The 18,336-nt window shown below is 43.1% G+C and overlaps 1 protein-coding gene across 6 annotated transcripts; it reads right to left on the bottom strand.

Moving 5' to 3' along the window:
• Positions 1-3,751: 3,751 nt before the first annotated feature.
• ZFAND1 (zinc finger AN1-type containing 1) lies at positions 3,752-17,765 on the bottom strand. 6 transcript variants are annotated; one of them, XM_068396629.1, is made up of 10 exons: positions 17,637-17,670; positions 16,407-16,449; positions 16,009-16,263; positions 15,298-15,342; positions 14,726-14,765; positions 14,241-14,368; positions 14,064-14,155; positions 13,126-13,250; positions 4,368-4,523; positions 3,752-4,222 (listed from the first exon to the last, which is right to left on the bottom strand). In XM_068396629.1, the coding sequence occupies exons 3-10, from the start codon at positions 16,071-16,073 to the stop codon at positions 4,052-4,054; spliced, it is 822 nt and encodes a 273-aa protein (XP_068252730.1). In that variant the 5' UTR covers positions 16,074-16,263; positions 16,407-16,449; positions 17,637-17,670; the 3' UTR covers positions 3,752-4,051. The 6 variants fall into 6 exon arrangements, with proteins under 6 accessions (XP_068252730.1, XP_068252728.1, XP_068252727.1 ...); XM_068396627.1 differs by having other exon boundaries at positions 15,298-15,345; XM_068396626.1 differs by lacking the exon at positions 16,009-16,263 and having other exon boundaries at positions 17,637-17,765.
• Positions 17,766-18,336: the final 571 nt, after the last annotated feature.

Below are 18,336 nucleotides of genomic sequence, written 5' to 3' on the forward strand. Positions count from 1 at the left end.
AAGGCAACCTTCCTGGTAAAACCTTTGAGACCATAGAATCATACAATCATAGAATGGTTTCAGTTGGAAGGGAACTTAAAGATCATCTAGTTCCAACCCCCCTGCCACCTCCCCAAAGATTTATTTCCTGCATCCCAAGTCTATCTTCTCTCTATCAATAAGAAATGTTATTTTTATTATTTTGCCTGCAGCTGCCAGGGCAGAAAAATCAGGGGCAGAAGAAGGGGAGATGGAAAGGGAGATGACAAACAGCTGGAGAGATAGGTGGGGGAAAGTGGAGAAAAGCAAGTGTACTTCCCACTGCCAGGAACCAAAGATTTCCAAAATATTCAGCCACTGAAGATCCCTCCCTTCATGGAAACTAGAAGCACCCTCCTTTTTGTGACATCCACACTACATCCAGTAAAATAATTTATCAATACCTAAGTGTGGTACCCACCAGAGCCGCTCTATCACTCCCCTCCTCAGCTGGACAGGGGAGAGAAAATACAACGAAAGGCTCGTGGGTCGAGAGAAGGACAGGGAGAGATCATTCACCAATTACTGTCATGGGCAAAACAGACTCGACTTGGGGAAATTAATTTATTACCAATCAAATCAGAGAAGGGTAATGAGAAATAAAACCAGATCTTTAAACACCTTCCCCCCACCCCTCCCTTCTTCCCAGCCTCAACTTTGCTCCCGAATTCTCTACCTCCTCCCTGCCAGCAGCGCAGGGGGACAGGGAATGGGGGTTGCGGTCAGTTCATCACATGTTGTCTTTGCCGCTCCTTCCTCCTCAGGGGGAGGACTCCTCACACTCTTCCCCAGCTTCAGTGTAGGGTCCCTCCCACGGGAGACAGTCCTCCATGAACTTCTCCAACAGGAGTCTTTCCCATGGGCTGCAGTTCTTTACGAACTGTTCCAGCTTGGGTCCCTCCTACGGGGTGCAGTCCTTCAGGAACAGACTGCTCCAGCATGGGTCCCCGATGGGGTCACAAGTCCTGCCAGCAAACCTGCTCCAGCATGGGCTCCTCTCTCCACAGGGCCACAGGTCCTGCCAGGAGCCTGCTCCAGCATGAGCTTCCCACAGGGTCACAGCCTCCTTTGGGCATTCACCTGTTCCGGCATGGGGTCCTCCACGGGCTGCAGGTGGATGTCTGCTCCACCATGGACCTCCATGGGCTGCAGGGGGACAGGCTGCCTCACCATGGTCTGCACCAGGGGCTGCAGGGGAATCTCTGCTCTGGTGCCTGGAGCACCTCCTCCCCTCCTTCTTCCCTGACCTTGGTGTCTGCAGAGTTATTGGTCTCACATATTCTCACTCCTCTCTCTGGCTGCAATTGCTGTTGCACAGGTATTTTCTCCTCCTTCTTAAATATGTTATGACAGAGGTGCTACCACCGTCACTAATGGGCTTGGCCTTGGCCAGTGGTGGGTCCATCTTGGAGCCGGCTGGCATTGGCTTTGTTGAACATGGGGTAAGATTCTAGCACCTTCTCACAGAAGCCACCTCTGTAGCCTCCCTGCTACCAAAACCTTGCCACACAAACCCAATACACTAAGTAATGTTAAAACTGCAGTAAAGAGTACTGGAAAGCAAAATAAGAACAATTAACAGTGACACACGAGACGTTTTTGGTTTTTATGCAAGTCTGATCAATATATAATAATCCTGCAGATATTCCTAAGTTGTCATAAACGTATACTGCTTGGTAGTACTGAAGACTACGATACTGTACAGCCACTTGAACAAGACCACATTACTGTTCTGCCAATGAAGTGTACCTTTTGAAAAAGATGCTAAGCAGACTCCTCTTATATTGTGATTTTTTTTTTTTTTTTTAATTGCAGCTGTGCCTAAAAAGGGTCTGTTTCCAAACATGGTTATCCATTTTCAAACCAGTACAAATGAACCAGATTCTAGCATTACAGTCAGTGGACAATGGTTCCCTTTCGCCAAGTGCAATTCAGTGGCTGAATGAGCCACTTCACCAAATCCAGATTTGTGAATGCCCAGGTGCCTGTGGTGCAGTGTCCACCTCCACTTGCAGGTCTGAGTACACCTCTCTGCCTCATGTCAGCTCTCCAAACCAAAACTTCATTTCTCACAGGACTGGCAATATTCCTTAGTTTTACATCCCCTGCCCTCCCCCTAGAGTTTCTCCGCACTTCTATGTATGTCCTGCAACGGCAGGACAATGTCCCTGAAATCCATCATGTTGACATTTTTGAACAATGTTCAGTGTCCCTGTGGCCCAGTTACACCTCTGGGCATTACTGAGTACGTTCAGTCACGTTGCCCGTACAAGCTGGAACATCCTAGCGAACATGAGAACAGCACACGAAGATAGTTGCTTGAAAGAAAGTGGCCCATGTCTGAAAAAGAACGGTAGCTCTTCTCTTTTCAAACTTCTTGAAAGGTGAGTCACACTGATCTAGCAGTGAGTCAGGCTGTGGGAGACAAGATTTCTCCCCCTCTGTCTGAATACTGTGCCCTAAGCACAAGCCACTATTCATTTCAGTAGCAATGGATCACACCTTACATGCTGCAGCTGATCGCAGCTGAAAATCTTGCTAGCCTTTTTAGTATCAGGTGAATAGGTTTGCCTCAGTAGTTCATTCACACTGCACAGCACGATAGAGCAGCAGAAACACACTACAGCTTTGCAAATGGAGCTGAGGCTTGTGCTTCCCACGGCTGTTTACACCTGTTCATACAGTGTCCTTTCTGTCATTGTAGGATTGCCTCTCCAGCTTCTCCCAACTGGAGAACATTGGTTGAATAATTGTAAACAGATGAAAGCAAATTGGAGGGATTAGTCTTGAAAAGGTTCTACTCCTCGGGCTTAAACAGAGACAGGCTCAAGGCTACTGCAGAATGAGTTTAAACCGTAACAGGCCCATTCAAGAAAGATGAAGCAAGGCTCCTTGGCTATACATCAGAACTTATGGTTAGGAGAGTGCTGGCCCTAATATTTGTACACAACATTACATGATTTTATGTTTCAGTAAGTAAAAACAGCTATAACTGTGATAAAAATAATCTTGTGGTTCTTCCTTGCTATGTTTGCTTTGAATTTACAATCCAGCTTTGAAATCCACCAAAACAGATCCAAAAACTTGAGTACATCAACTACTGATATTCTGAACAATCTTCTTAATGAGCACCAAACAATTTCAAGACACTGACAACTGAGAAAGCCATTAATTCTATAGGTCATACTTACACCCAGAAGTGTAACTTCTTTATGTACCATCACTGTAAACAACTGTTTTAAAACTTAGTAAGTCCATCTTGCAGACTGTGGATGAGGAAACAACAGAGATTTACCTAAGGTTGGAAATGCCAGGATGAAATGGCAAGCTGTTGAATGCTATGCTTCTAGTTGAACTGTATTTGTTGCTCTCTTACTGCGTTTCTTCCTCTTTTACACAAGAATTAGAAAAGGATAATTTCAAGTTCTCTTTCTATCCCCCACCTAATCACACAATGATGCTGAGATTTACAAATACAAGACAGACATCTGTGTGAATTTACTTTTGCTTCAGAGAGCTTTCCTTCTAAACGTCATTACACTATTATGAGGAGAGAAGAAAATGTGGACCTGGCACATGGACAGTGCTGGTTGCCAAACTCAATGAAATCTGTTCTTGTAGATGTAGAAAAGATGCTGCAATAGTGTAATGTGTTTCTTTCCTTCAGAGAACTGATACACTGCAAGTTTACATTTTCATTATTTATTGATTTTAATAAATACTTTTCCCATCATTTACACAAAAATAAATATAAAATTTAAGAAAACATTATTGACCTTATACAGCTAAATAAAGCAAGAATTTATTCTAGAAAGTGAGTAACTGTAATATTAGTTATTATAATAACTAATTTTCCTTTCAGGACATAGTTCTTCTGTCAGTCAAGCAACTGAGAAATTGATGGGAACTGTGTCTTTACAACTGAGAACAGCTTCTGGCATACCAGTGATTTTAAAAGAAAAACAGACTTAGTTTGAATATTACACTTCTAATAAAATCTTTGATTTTTTTTTTGTTTGTGATAATTTACTGATTAACTAAAGTACGACTCTGTATCTTCTATAAATAGAACATCATTATCAAGATATTCCAAAATTATATTTCCACCATTGTACAATGGATAGTCTTTATCAGATAGCCATGTTTCCAATGTATGCTCAAATGGCAAGGCTTCTCCAGAGGCAGTATGGCATAACCTTAATTTCTGTAAGATAAATAGCATGGAAATTAACATCCAGATTTGCCTGAGATGCAAGAAGTGAGGTGAAAGAGGGACAAAAGGGTAAAAAAAAAAAAACAAGATCAAAACTCAACAACCTGGAAAATGTTTGTTATTATTACTGATTTACCTGGGATGTTGATTTGTTGTTGTCATTCTTAAGGCTTGCTAAGGAAGCTGCAAAATCTACTACTTTGCCAATAGTCCACTTACTGCAAAAGAACATGGGCTTGCTTTTCTCTTTGTTCCCCTTTGGTAGAAATACTTGAAAGAAAATTCTTTCTGTCTACAAAAAACATGAAAAATAAACAAAAAATTATTCACAGCAGAAACACATAATTCCAGTCATACACATCTAATAGTTTTTCAGTAAAAAAACTAAATCTCAACCCAAAAATTACCAACTGAAACTTGTTCCATTCCATCCGTACCAAGGCCCTGGGTTTACTAGACAATAATGACTGCTCTGGGGAGAAAAAGGTGAGTTTAAATAAGCAGTGTGGGCTTTTGACAGCAGTATAATATCTCAAATTGGAATGCAAAGGTGTTTAAAACAGAACAATTCACCGTACTAAAATGCCTGCTTCACAAACCAACATTCCGGTCATGGCCAGCTAATCCTTTATCCTGTTTTTCCTCCCTTTTATGTATATGAGGGGTAACACATATCAGGTCTGACACCAAAAAAAGCAATCATCTGCAGAAAGCTGTTCTCAACAAAGAGGTCAAAGAAAAGATATTTCTAAGATAGCCTGATTTTCCTGATCATAGAATAAGAAAGGTCAGGAAGGACCCCTCATGTCATGTGGTCCAAAACCACGCTCAAAGCAGGGGGAACTTTAAAGCTGGACCTAACTATAAAGGTAGATGAGGTTGCTCGAAGTCAGATTAATCAAAACTTGATTAATCAAGTTTTGAACATCTCAAAGATGCAGATTCCACAGATTTTCAGAGGAGCTTGTTCCAAAGTCTGACCACCCTCACTGTGATTTTTCTTCCTATTATCTAATTGGAATTTCACCAGTTGCAGCTTGTACCCATTGCCCCCTGTCCTTTTGCTGTGCACCTCCAAGAAAAATGCATCAATCTTCTCTATATAGTGATGAGAGAATTAAAGTGCCTAAGAGGCACTGCAGAAACTTCATATTCAAAAAATCTGTCATCAAACTGGAACAAGCTGGGCAGAAGGCAGCTAGGAGTCCAGGAAGCAATTTTAAATTTAAATAGAGAGAGGTGATGAAGGTTAATAGGCTTAATTTATTGTGTTAGAATTATCACTATTCTATATGATTAAACAATTAATATCCAAATGAGAAAATGAATAGTAAGAGAAACTAGCATACAGTAACTTGTGCTACACTTTTTAGAGCTTAGTGGCTTTGGAATCAGGAAGCAACTTTTAAAATTTTCTTGTATATATTGAGGGTGGATTTTTTAATTATTTTCCACAATATTTGAGATCAATCATTTTCCCTCCAGCACATATTTATTAAAGTTGTACTATCTGTGAAGAATGCTACAAGCAGATCTTTGTATTATGACTTCTGCCTAAGCAGAGTTATCTAATTTCTAAGCATGACAAAGTATAAAAAAAGAAATTCATAAGAGGACTGAGTAATGGAATAGCTGTAGTTGTTTTAAAAACAACAATGAAATGTACTCTACTATAAGACCTAACAATAAGACTATCACATAAAATGCTTTCAGTATTATAAAATCAATACAACAGGCCTAAACTTGGTGTGCTCCAACATAACAATGTCATGAAAAGTAATTTAAATACAGTTCATTTAAGAGGATGCATAAGTATGGATCTAACTTGAAACCCTAGATGAAAGAATCAAGTTGTTTCCAAACGCAGTGTAATCCTGATATGTGGAAAAGCCTTGAACACCAGGTTTGACTGGCCAGGGTAGTGAAAAACAATAAGAAGTCTGTGAAATACTTCAAGAATCAAAGAAATCAAAGGCTAAAAGAAACATAAGCAACTGTCAAAACCCTCTTCTGACCCAAAAGCAGGAACAACTGACCTCAGGCACTTCACACCTCATCCAGAAATGTAATAAACCTCTATTAAAACTGAGTAGCAGAAAGAAGAATGGAGCTTTGTGGAACACAAAGCTTAGTTTCGTATGAGACAGGTTCAATCTGACTGGTACAGAGTTGTGCAAGCTGTGTCCGGTCTGCGTCAGAAGCCTCTCAGCACCCAGCATGAAAAGCATCCCTTTGAGATGGGTTTGCCATGTGTGACCAGTACCCCCTGCTCCTGACCCCTGGTAATATGGTTAGCATAACTAATGCCATTTTATAAGGCAAATGGACATTCTCTGTGACCAAGCTGGTCACATGTCAGTCCCCTCTCCCCTCCTCCTGATGGCCCTGAAGGTCCTGCACACCAGGCAGACTTCTTCTCCCCCTCCCTATTAGCCTCAAGGTCCCTGGGCGCCAGGCCAACTACTCCCCTCCTTACTGGCCTTGAAGGTCCCAGGCACCTGGCCAGCCCAGCGGTGATGACCCTGTCACAGAACAGGGAAGCGTAGCAGCACACAAAGCACTGTCCATAAAATCAAGTGGTTACAAGCCCCAAGAGGGACTTGGACCAGAACTGCTACTGGACTGCAAAACCCGTGATGCCCCAGTGGCCAGGGGCACCTCCACCATTGTTGCTTCCTCCGAGGACTGAGTGACTCATTGTTTTACGTGTTTTGAGTCTAGATGACGACTGTGATATTGATACTCAAGCCAAGTATTAAGATTTGACCCAATCTGCAGAGGGTCCAGGTGATTAGGAACCATAAGCTAAGCTGTGCTATAAAATTCTGTGCTACACTACTTATAAAATCGTGCTACACTGATTCTGATTGTAAAAATCCTGTGCCACCCTGATCATAAAATTGTATGCTATGCTGATCATCAAATTCTGTTAAAATAATAAAACTTTAATTGTAACTACAAGTCAGTGCCATCATCATTCTGCCAAGGATCCCCAAAAGAACCCATCTGTCCCTGTAGTCAGGTGACAGAACAAACTGGTGCAGTCAGCAGGATCACTGGGTCAGAGTTATGACTGATTGCCCTGATAAATGGGCCTCCTGGAAAAAGGGGCTTACAAAAGGTGGATGGCAAGATCCCAAGTCGGACAAGAAGCGGCTAGAGGCAATAAGCCGTGATCCAAAGCCGTACGGAATGAGTTTAATAAATGGAAGGATATGTGTAAAGTGAAGAAGGACAGATGGAAGGAAGGAATGCACTGGCTATTAGCCACAGTATGGAAAATTGAGGATGAGCAAGTTGAAACGTTAGAAGAGGAAATTATAAAGCTGAAAGGTGAATTGTCTGCGAAGGATTTAGAATTAAGTATAACCAAATTGAAGGCTGATAGTGAGTCTGGAAAAAAAGAGTATATCTTGAAAAACAACTAGTGCCACAAGTTATAGAAAAAGCGAGAAAACATCGTGAGAAACTGTTAAAAGGTAGACCCAATAAAGGTCTGTGTAGCTATATATGATAGTGACTGGGATGGAGACATGAATTTGATGAGGAAGTAACTGATTCTGTACCAATACGACCCCTGGCTAAAGAAGAAATCACTACTGATGACCCACAAGGGAACAATCCGCAGAGAAGGGGTACTACTAATGCTCGAGATTTTAACGTGGATTATTTGCGAAAAATTCAGGCAACGTACCAAAAATGACCTGGGCAATCAACAATAATGGTTGTGTCCCTCTGGCATGATAAAGCAACAAGAGTATCTCTGCAGGAGAGGCAAAAGACTTAGATTTAGGTGCTGGAATTTTTCTCACCCTCAGAGGGAATGTTGCTTGAGCCTTATGGACCTTAACTCTTCAGAGGGGAAGGAGGGGTCCATTACAAAGACTGGAGTGAGGAACCTACAACCCCTTGCAGGGTCCAGATGAATTGCAGGAAGCATAATTACAAGCGGCTATTATAACCTCATTACATTGAGCCAAAGCCCCAGGTGACAAACCTAGTCTCTGCGATGTTCCTGCTATGTCCTCTGACATGAGGTCCGATGGGAAAGGAGCTGCGGGGTCAGAGAAATTAATCTTTATGCAAATATGCCAGGGTTTACCTGCAGAAATCCCTTTTTCACAAGTGCTCTGCAAATGTAAGAACTAAGCCCTGACCTTCCCATACAAAGGGAGCAGTGCCAGGTCCTAACTCCCTCAGTCCCACCTGGTGGTCGAACAAGTGCCCCACACAGCCATCAGGCCCATTTAAATAAATAATATCATACTATCAGGAGAGTTCCTAATCAAACTGAAAGTGTGCAATCCGAGCAAAACAAGTGGTGGCGTGCCTGCATAAATTAGGGGTACACTGGTGACTTGCTCCACAGTTTGCCTACCGAAAAACTACAATTGCTAGTAAAGGAAGGGGAAAAGGAGGGAAAGCTATCCACATCTCCACCTAGTCCCCCTCCCATAAATGGAAACCCTTTTAAACCACAAAAATATCCTGACTGTCCTCGTTTCATTGGGATTTTGTTTCAGTTTGTGGCCAGCCATGGTGATCAGGGCCCTTAGCAGTTAAATCCAGGGCAGCTGACCCAGGCTGGCCCACAGGTGTATTCTATATCATTGACATCAAGTTCACTACAAAAGACAAAGCTTGCTGGGGAGGAGTGGGGCTCTTTTTGTTCTCCTCTCTTCTAGCCTCCCTCTTTCCTATTCCCAACGATTGCTATTCCTGGAGCAACTTGCTGCAACTCTGTAGCTAAGTCTAATTTTGTGTGTTTTGTATTATCATTTATATTGGTTTCTTTATTTTATTAAATCTGTTTAATTTTAACCCACAAGTCTCTCCCCTTTTCCCAATTCCCTTCCTCGGTCAGGGAAGGGACATGGGATGAGAGAAAAACTGTTATTGTTTAGCCCTGGGTGTGGGCTAAACGTAGACACTGACTTATCTCCTATCAGAGAGCAGTATCAGGGAACCTAGACAAGGGGCTCGGACTGGTGGAGATACACATGGCCCTACCCTCTGCCATTTGAGGACCAAGTCCCACCCTTTGGGCCATCATAAACAATAGACTGATTTCCTCATAGATACTGGAGAACAACTATTAATGATTAAAGCATAATCACATCCTGGAGCTATCCCTCTGAAACGTCAGAAAATATTAGTAACCAGAGTAAATGGAGCAGTGGTTCCTTACTGAATTTTTTAGGTAAAATCGGAACTTCCCTTTTGCCCCCCCCCCATCCCCCAAAATGGCAAATGCAACTAGGAAACCTAAATATATTCGGCATGGATATTCTGTGAGACAGATACAGGACAACACTAACTGGGCTACTGAAACAACTGATGAAGAAACAATGCCAGGATCCCAGTAAGGAGGTCACCTTTTTGGGGACCAAATGGATAGGGGGTCAGAAATAAGTCCCCTGGTCCGCTTGGCAAATTGTTTATGTTGGACCTCTCCCTCAAACACCCAAGGGGTGGCGTTATATCCTTACTGGAGCTGAAATAATAGCAGCTTTAGGGAAAGTTTTTGCTTGCCAGAAAGCTGATGTTCTTACCGCTGTGGCAGGACTAAATCAACAGTCTGCTGACACTCCCATGCCCTCTGCTGGGCAGTCTGACAATAGCACTCATTTAAAAAAAAAACAACATTCCAGGAATGATGTGAACATCACAGAGTTGCATTGGTGTTCCACCTGCCCTACAGACCCCAAAGTAATGGCACAGTTGAGAAGTAGAATGGTCTACTAATATGAGCTCTACAGCAAAGTTTATATGCAGGAAAATGGGGTAAAGCCCTACCTAAAGCTGTTTGATGCTTAAATAACCAGCAAACACTGACTGGATGCCTGGCAGAACAAGCTCATTTTCCTGCTCTCCAACCCATAAACGATCTAAAACCCTCACTGTCAGCCTGTCATTTTTCTCAGGGTGACACTGTTCTTATTAACTACCCTTTGATGGTTAAAATATCTGTCACTTTACTAACTCCCTGAGAAAAGGGCATATGGAAAACTTTATAAATGGGGGCTCCCTTTAACTTTCACTGAGGCTTGGATAATTCCCAAGACTGAGGCAATTTCTTATGCTTCAGGTAATGAACTATACTTGGATGGATTCTTCAGCCTGAACAAACCTGGAGTGTACCCAAGGAATCATCACTTTACCTTCATGGAAACCTCAACTGGAAAAAGATGATCACAACACCCACTGTATTGTACTTACCCTTATTTGTACCCTCTCCCTCCCTATTTCAAGAATGGGATAATTGTGTCATTTAATTCAGGACCATGATTTCTCAAATGGGTAATGAATCAAACTGTTGGTATTGTTTACACCACCCTCGATCTTCAGATGCTAATTCTGGAGTAGCTGAACCTGCTCCTGAAACATCGTGGTACCAACCTAAGTTGGCATACTCACTCCCCAACCCTCCAAATTATCAAACTCAACCTTTTAATGCACATTCTTATGATAAGACCCCATGGTCCACTGCAATACCCCAACATACAAATTCCACCTGGGTGGGAAAAACAAGCAATTGTGATTATACCCTGCTCTACAATCGGACACAAACTCGGTTTCAGCTGATACACTATAATAGAACCAGAGTTTGTAATTAATCCAATTTAAGAACCACATGGATCTGTAAAAACAAATCAGTGATTACAAATAATACTGTTTTAAGTATTTTGCCACCCTGGAATCTCATATGGATTGTTAATGGCACATTTTGCCAAAGATACTATAATCTCACTGGTCCTAATTCTACATTCTCCAGAGTAACGGCTGGTTAAGAACTAATTACAATTGGACCATCTGTAATTGGAATAACATGTCTGGCTGTATATACACCAACCCTTTTCACACCCTTTGAATGAGACACACTCACCTGCTTAAATTTGATCATCCTGACAATGAAAAAGAGGCTCACCAATGGTATGAGGAACATTTCCCTAGAAATTTCACAGTACCAAATCAGTGGGCCACCATTCTAGAATCCAGATGGTTCTGGCTCTGTGGAGCAAATGCCTATCAAAGTCTGCCACCACAATGGACAGGTACTTGTACCATGAAATGTCTTGTTCCCTATGCATTTCAATAAAAAAAATTAACTTCTACCTTTTTACACAACCATTACCCTGTCTGCGATAAGCTTGTTGTGGTCAATCCCTTGGTAAAAAGAACAATGACATAACATCAATTTATGCGTGCATTGTTTCCAAGTCTAAGTATTGATGAGCTGGAGAGAGCTATTGTAAATATTTCTGCTATGCTTGAAATTGTCCAAAATGCTACTGTAGATTCTTTAAAAAATGTTTGCAATCAGAAATCAGTTCGCTTTCACAATTAGCTATTCAAAATCATTGGGCCTTAGATTATCTTTTAGCATCACAAAGAGGTGTATGTATACTGTTAAACACCACTTGTTTTTATACTAACAAATCTAAACGACGGAATATGATATAAACATCATCCAATGAAAAGTTCGTACTTTTCACCAAATACCTCTCAGAAGGTCTACCTGCTGACTGATCTGAGCTGTGGTCCTGGCTACCTGACTTCAGAACATGGGTCCATCGCATTTTGTTAACATTAATTCTTATTATAGCTGTTGAAATTATGTTATTTTGTGCTATATCTTACTTTAAATCTTTATGCACATTAATTGCTAATACCAATGTTTCATACTCCCCTTCCCCCCTTCAGATGAACAGCCTTCAGGTAACAGATGGCCCACTGCTGCCATGGAGTCCTCTTTATGAACCAGTTACTAAGCTGTAGGCTGTGGGCAAGAGGTGACTATATGACCACTACTGGCATCCTTCCCTGTTCATGATGGCGTCAATGGGTGGGGTGTGACCAGTACCCCCTGCTCCTGACCCCTGGTAATATGGTTAGCATAACTAATGCCATTTTATAAGGCAAATGGACATTCTCTGTGACCAAGCTGGTCACATGTCAGTCCCCTCTCCCCTCCTCCTGATGGCCCTGAAGGTCCTGCACACCAGGCAGACTTCTTCTCCCCTCCCTATTAGCCTCAAGGTCCCTTGGCACCAGGCCAACTACACCCCTCATTGGCCTTGAAGGTCGCAGGCACCCGGCCAGCCCAGTGGTGATGATCCTGTCACAGAACAGGGAAGCGTAGCAGCACACAAAGCACTGTCCATAAAATCAAGTGGTTACAAGCCCTAAGTGGGACTTGGACCAGAACTGCTACTGGACTGCAAAACCCGTGATCCCCGGTGGCCAGGGACACCTCCACCGTTGTCTGCTTCCTCCGAGGACTGAGTGACTGACTCGTGTTCTTTTACGTGTTTTGAGTCTAGATGACGACTGTGATATTGATACTCAAGCCAAGTATTAAGATTTGACCCAATCTGCAGAGGGTCCAGGTGATTAGGAACCATAAGCTAAGCTGTGCTATAAAATTCTGTGCTACACTACTTATAAAATCGTGCTACACTGATTCTGATTGTAAAAATCCTGTGCCACCCTGATCATAAAATTGTATGCTATGCTGATCATCAAATTCTGTTAAAATAATAAAACTTTAATTGTAACTACAAGTCAGTGCCATCATCATTCTGTCAAGGATCCCCAAAAGAACCCATCTGTCCCCGCAGTGTTGGGTGACGGTCGTATGGTAGGCAAATACATTTCTGCTACAAAATAAAAGAATTTGACCTGACTGCTCCAAACTCCACAAAGAGACCTTATAACAGACGTAAGACTAGTGAAATTGCTTTTAGGTACCAGGCTGAAAGATACGTATAACTGATTGTGGGCTCGAGAATTAAATCCAAAACCAAACTGACAGGACTAAATGAAGAACAAGAAATTTAGGAAACTTCCCATTTGCTTTGAGAATTCAATTATTGAAAACAAACATGACTGACCTGAGGCAAGGACTGGTCCCCACACGCGTACATTTTCAGTTTCATTAATGCCACTTTTGCTGCTGTCTCACTGTTTTTCGCTCCTTTACGTCTTTTGCTTTTTGCTTCCTCACTTTTTTTAGAATCTGAAAACAACGTTATTCCTGTTAGTATGATGATTCAGACTGTCTCCTGAACATACCTTGGAATTAGTCTACTGGGCCTCATTATATCTCCAAGGTTCCTATTCCTTTCATGTCCCTTTCATGTCCTCCTGAGGCCATATCAGGTACTCCTATTCAAGGATGTTTGGAATTGTTCCAGTCCTAACAGAAGTCCTTTACATTGAAAAGTAGGTGAACACTATCCTGAGGTGAATACAGGTTGCAAAAGCCAAATAGATACAAATTCATAAGCTTGTACACCTGTGGCCATCACAGCATTCATATGGCAACAGTTTCAGGTCCTCCTTTCTACACATAACCCCACTGTCCAGTTAGGCAGTGCTCTTTATTCTGTTTCCTGTCCTAGATCTTGTTTAAAAGCTGCAAAGCATTACCTTGTAGACTCACATTTTTTTGATCATGTAGATATAATCCCAGCAGATTGGCATGTGCACCCAATACAATACAATTGCATTATTTGCACATGAATTAATATGCAAATAATAATGGCTACATACAATTCATTACATTACAGTACTTGTAGAATGAGAACAAGGCAATAATTCTGAAAGAAACCTGAGCCCTATTTAATCTTTAAAGATTCTCTTTATAGACATATGCTACTGTTGGCTCAGTCTAAATGAACAGTATTACCTGCTGACATGCGAGTTTAGGGCTGTTTAAACAAGGAACCTCCACCCTTTCTTCTTATTCGCTCAAAGCTGAACCCTTAGAGGAGGTCACAAGCTCAGTCTTCTGAAGAAAACTGTAGAATATATATCCCAGTGTACTTGCCTATAATATGTTTAACTAGCTGCTGGGTGGCAGCCATTCGAGGTTTTGGTGTGTCGAGTTTCTCACATTCATGGTCTGACTGATGCCGGTGTCTGTAAACAACAGTGTAAAACTTTTATTACCTTTTCCATAGGCTAATGAATGAGTATTGATGTTTAAACGCTCTGTTCCACTCACCTTAGACAAAAATGTTTTTCACAGTAGGGACATAAAACTGGCAAAAGCTCCTTTCCGTTGCAGTCCTTGTATGAGCATGGGTAAGATCTGTGCTGATCTGGTTTCACAGAATTTTTTCTTATATTCACCTAGGCATTAGTACAAAGTATTTTGTGTAAATAAACAGGTATTACAGATACAAGTCACCACCCCAGCTTTCCAAAAGGACTGTGCTAGCTCTCCATTCTATGGGCAAAACTAGTCCAGCAATTCTCTCCTACTTTTGTTCTGGTTAAGTTTAGCTCAGAGTTAGAAAAAGAACCATCATCCTACTCAAACTCAATTTACTTTTGACAGGCAGAAAAAGAGTAGATTCATTTTTCAAGCTTGTCACATTCTCAGTTAAATAATTCATACTTACATACTATGTGTATATATCTAACCTGAAAACAGACAGTTAAGTTGCACAGAATTCTAACTTTAAGGTAGTCATATTACTAGATTACCTCAGAACACCCATGAGCATCCCGGCTCCTGTGCTGAAGGCTTTGTGGCGGGAGAAGAAAATACCACACCGTTATCAACATTTCAGGAAAACAAAACTGCATGTGAAAACATTTAAGTGTTTAAAGAGTGATCTGATGAGTTTTATCATGTGAACACTTCAATTAAGTAATGAATCTTCTCCAAAATTTGTTCTAATCTATGCATTTCACATCTTGAATGGATTGATCATATTCTTCCTGAGTATGTAAAACATGTAGCTCTTGGAACTTATGCCCCAAGATAACAAACCATTCCAAGAGAATAAGGACACTAGCCTGCTTAAGAATTCAGCTGAAAGCAACTGGAGTTTGCCTGTTTTAATGTATTTTGAATCACTTTCCTCAACAGCAGAAATCTGCCCTCAGTCTGTCTGAGTTTATCTCAACTGCTCTCTGCTAATCAAAGTGCAGGCCCTGATTTGAACCTTGGAAGAAACTTCAATTATTTTTCTACAAGAAAAAAATACCCACTCCCTCCAAAACAAATCAGTACAAAACAGGGTCTAAGCTAGATGCCTTCCAAAATAACCTACCTGTATTCTAAAGATAATCCCACTGATTTCAAAGCACCACAACAGCTGCTTGGGAAAAAAGTGGCAAGTTCAATGAAACAGTTATTTTTAACTAAATGTATCTGAACTGAGTCACAGAATGTTTTATACATTTAGGTCTACACAACTGCTACACTGACATCTTATAGGAAAAACAACTTAATTTCCTTTTATGACAAGGTTACCCATCTAGTTCACCTAGGGAAGCCAGTAGATGTGGTGTTTTTGTATTTTAGCAAAGCTTTTGATACTGTCTCTCACACTATCCTTCTGGACAAAATGTCCAGCACAGAGTTAAGACAAGTCCGTAGTAAGCTGGGTGAGCAACTGGCTGATGGCTTGGGCTCAAAGAGTTATAGTAAATGGGGTTACATCAGGCTGGCAGCCAGTCACCAGTGGGGTTCCCCAAGGCTCAATTTTACCGGGCCAGTGCTCTTTAATGTTTTTATAAGTCATCTGGACACAGTAATTGAATGTACATAAAGGGCCAACTGTGTCCTGGGGTGCATCAAGCACAGCATAGCTAGCTGGTCAAGGCAGGTGATTGTCTCACTCTACACTGCACTGATGTGGCCCCACCTTGAGTACTGTGTGCAGTTTTGGGTGCCCCAATATAAGAAAGACATCAAAGTATTACAGTGTATCCCAAGAAGGGTGACTAATATGGTGAAAGGCCTCGAAGGCAAGACTTACAAGGAGTGGCTGAGGTCACTTGGTTTGTTCAGCTTGGAGAAGAGAAGGCTGAGGGGTGACCTCATGGTAGTCTACTACTTCCTCAAAGGGGGCAGTGAAGGAGGAGCTGATGATCTCCTCTCTCTGGTAACCAGCAACAGGACATGAGGAGATGGTAAGGGGAAGTTCAGATTGGACATTAGGAAAAGGTTCTTCACTGAGAGGGTGGTCGGTCACTGGAACGGGCTCCCCAGGGAAGTGGTCAAGGCATCAAGCCTGTCAGAGTTCAAGGAACATCTGGATGACGCTTTTAGTCATACGGTTTAGTTTTAGGCAGTCCTGCGAGGAGCATGAGTTGGACTCGATGATCCTTATGGATCCCTTCCAACTGGAGATATTCTATGATTCTATGAACTTACCAAAAGACACCTGAACAGCCATCACATACAAAGGGGAGAAAATCTGAAACAAAGAGATTTGTTTTCAGTTAGACAACATTATCATTGTTTTGCTAATAGTTTCTAGCTTAATTTTTACGTGATTAATTTTTGCTTACCTATATCATGGGGTAGGTATCTTTACAAGGACACTTGGCAACTGCATCTACACAGTACCTAGAAGTGGCTTTAGTAACACAGTTACACTGTTAACTCCTCTAGTTAGTATTACTGAAAAACATACCAGTAGGTAAATTATATTTAGATACATTCCAAAAGTTGGAATTACTCTTTAAATTCAATTTTTTTCCAGTGTCAAACTTTGAAACTGGAACATTTGGCTAGCCATCAAACTTACCAGTTATGCTAAAAACTGAATTTATTGCAAGACCACTCAGAATACTATTTACTGACTGCTGGAGCACTAGACAATTTACATTTTTATTATATGTCTTGCCAGCTGGAGGAGATGCTGTCCCTTCCAAAAAGCCAGCATCTCCACCATTTGACAGTCCTGATGATCCTGCTACTTCTTCTCTATCCTTCATATCATATGTACTGTCCTTGTGTAACTTTAATTACACATACTTCTTAAGTCTCTGCACACATCCCCCATCTACTGCATCAGTTCTTACAGATAAAATCCCTTCACTGTGTTCTGAACTCAGCCACATCACCAATGGCAGCAAACGCCCACCTCCAGGCTATCACTCCATTTCTCCATCCTTCAGATTTGGTCTTAACGGACCACCACGCAACTGGACTACAAAGCTCAGGTCACAAAGATCCCAGCCACTTCACCTGTAAGACCGAGTGCTCCCATCACAAAGCTTTCAGTACGAACGTTTTTGCTGCCTCTTTCTGAAAGGTCACACTGTCACTAACATTTCGTGAGATCAGTGACGGCAAGCGAGGGTGAAGAATGGAAAAACAGGGTAGTAACAGCTACAGGGGATTAACCGCCTAGTGACACAACCGAAGCGACAGGCCCTGGCAATGGGCAGTGCAGGGCTGCAGCAGCACGGGGGACGCCCCGAGGGGGAGGCGCCACCCCGCAGCCCCCTTACCGCCGCTACCGGCCTCGCCATCGCCCCATCACCGCCCCGGCTCCCGCCCCCCGGCTCAGCCTCCCCGCCTCCGCCAGCGGCAGCCGGCGGGAGGCCGGGCCTTGCTTCCGCGACCCTGCCTGGGACCCGCCGCGGCCTCCCTTACCGAGCTGGCGGCAATCCGCCACCCCGCAGTGCTGCCCCACCTCCAGCTCCGCCATCTTCCGCGCATGGCAAAAGGCCGGGACAAGGCGGGGGAGAAGTGGAGCAGCTGCAGGAGCAAAGCGCGCAAGGGCTGCCGGGCCGCTGGAGGACACCGCGCGCCGGGCGGGCGGGGAGGGGCGGGGCTGCTATGCAGATATGCCGGCGATCCCCGCCCCGGGGCGTGGCTGGAGGCACTGCGGGCGGGGCCTGAGGGGCGGTGGCCGTTGGGGACTGAGGCGGGGAGCGGGTCAGTGGGGGTGAAGCCGTGCCACGGCGGGTCCGCCCGCCCGGAGCTGCTGGGGTCCCCGATGGGACTGGGGGTGCTGATCGACAGCCGGCTAAACATGAGCCAGCAGTGTGCCCGGGTGGCCAAGAAGGCCAATGGCATCCTGGCCTCTATTAGGAATAGTGTAGCCAGCCCGTCTAGGGAAGTGATCGTCCCTCTGTCCTCGGCACTGGTGAGGCCGCACCTTGAGTACTGTGTCCAGTTCTGGGCTCCGCACTTCAAGAAAGATGTTGAGGTGTTGGAGCGAGTCCAGAGGAGGGCGACCAAGCTGGTGAAGGGTCTGGAGGGTCTGACCTACGAGGAACGGCTGAGGGAGCTGGGGTTGTTTAGCCTGGAGAGGCGGAGGCTCAGAGGTGACCTTATTGCAGTCTACAGC

The sequence above is a fragment of the Nyctibius grandis genome, chromosome 3 (genome assembly GCF_013368605.1).
Source record: "Nyctibius grandis isolate bNycGra1 chromosome 3, bNycGra1.pri, whole genome shotgun sequence".
In the NCBI taxonomy this organism is placed as follows: domain Eukaryota; kingdom Metazoa; phylum Chordata; class Aves; order Nyctibiiformes; family Nyctibiidae; genus Nyctibius; species Nyctibius grandis.

What these genes read in the sequence shown, in the direction of transcription:
- ZFAND1 (XM_068396626.1), bottom strand. Translation starts at nt 17,691, where the DNA reads ATGGCGGAGCTGGAGGTGGGGCAGCACTGCGGGGTGGCGGATTGCCGC. An exon ending in GGCGGATTGCCGCCAGCTCG is followed by an intron (nt 16,450 to 17,636) that starts GTAAGGGAGGCC and finishes TCTTTGTTTCAG; the next exon opens with ATTTTCTCCCCTTTGTATGT. An exon ending in ATGCTCATGGGTGTTCTGAG is followed by an intron (nt 14,369 to 14,725) that starts GTAATCTAGTAA and finishes ACTAATGCCTAG; the next exon opens with GTGAATATAAGAAAAAATTC.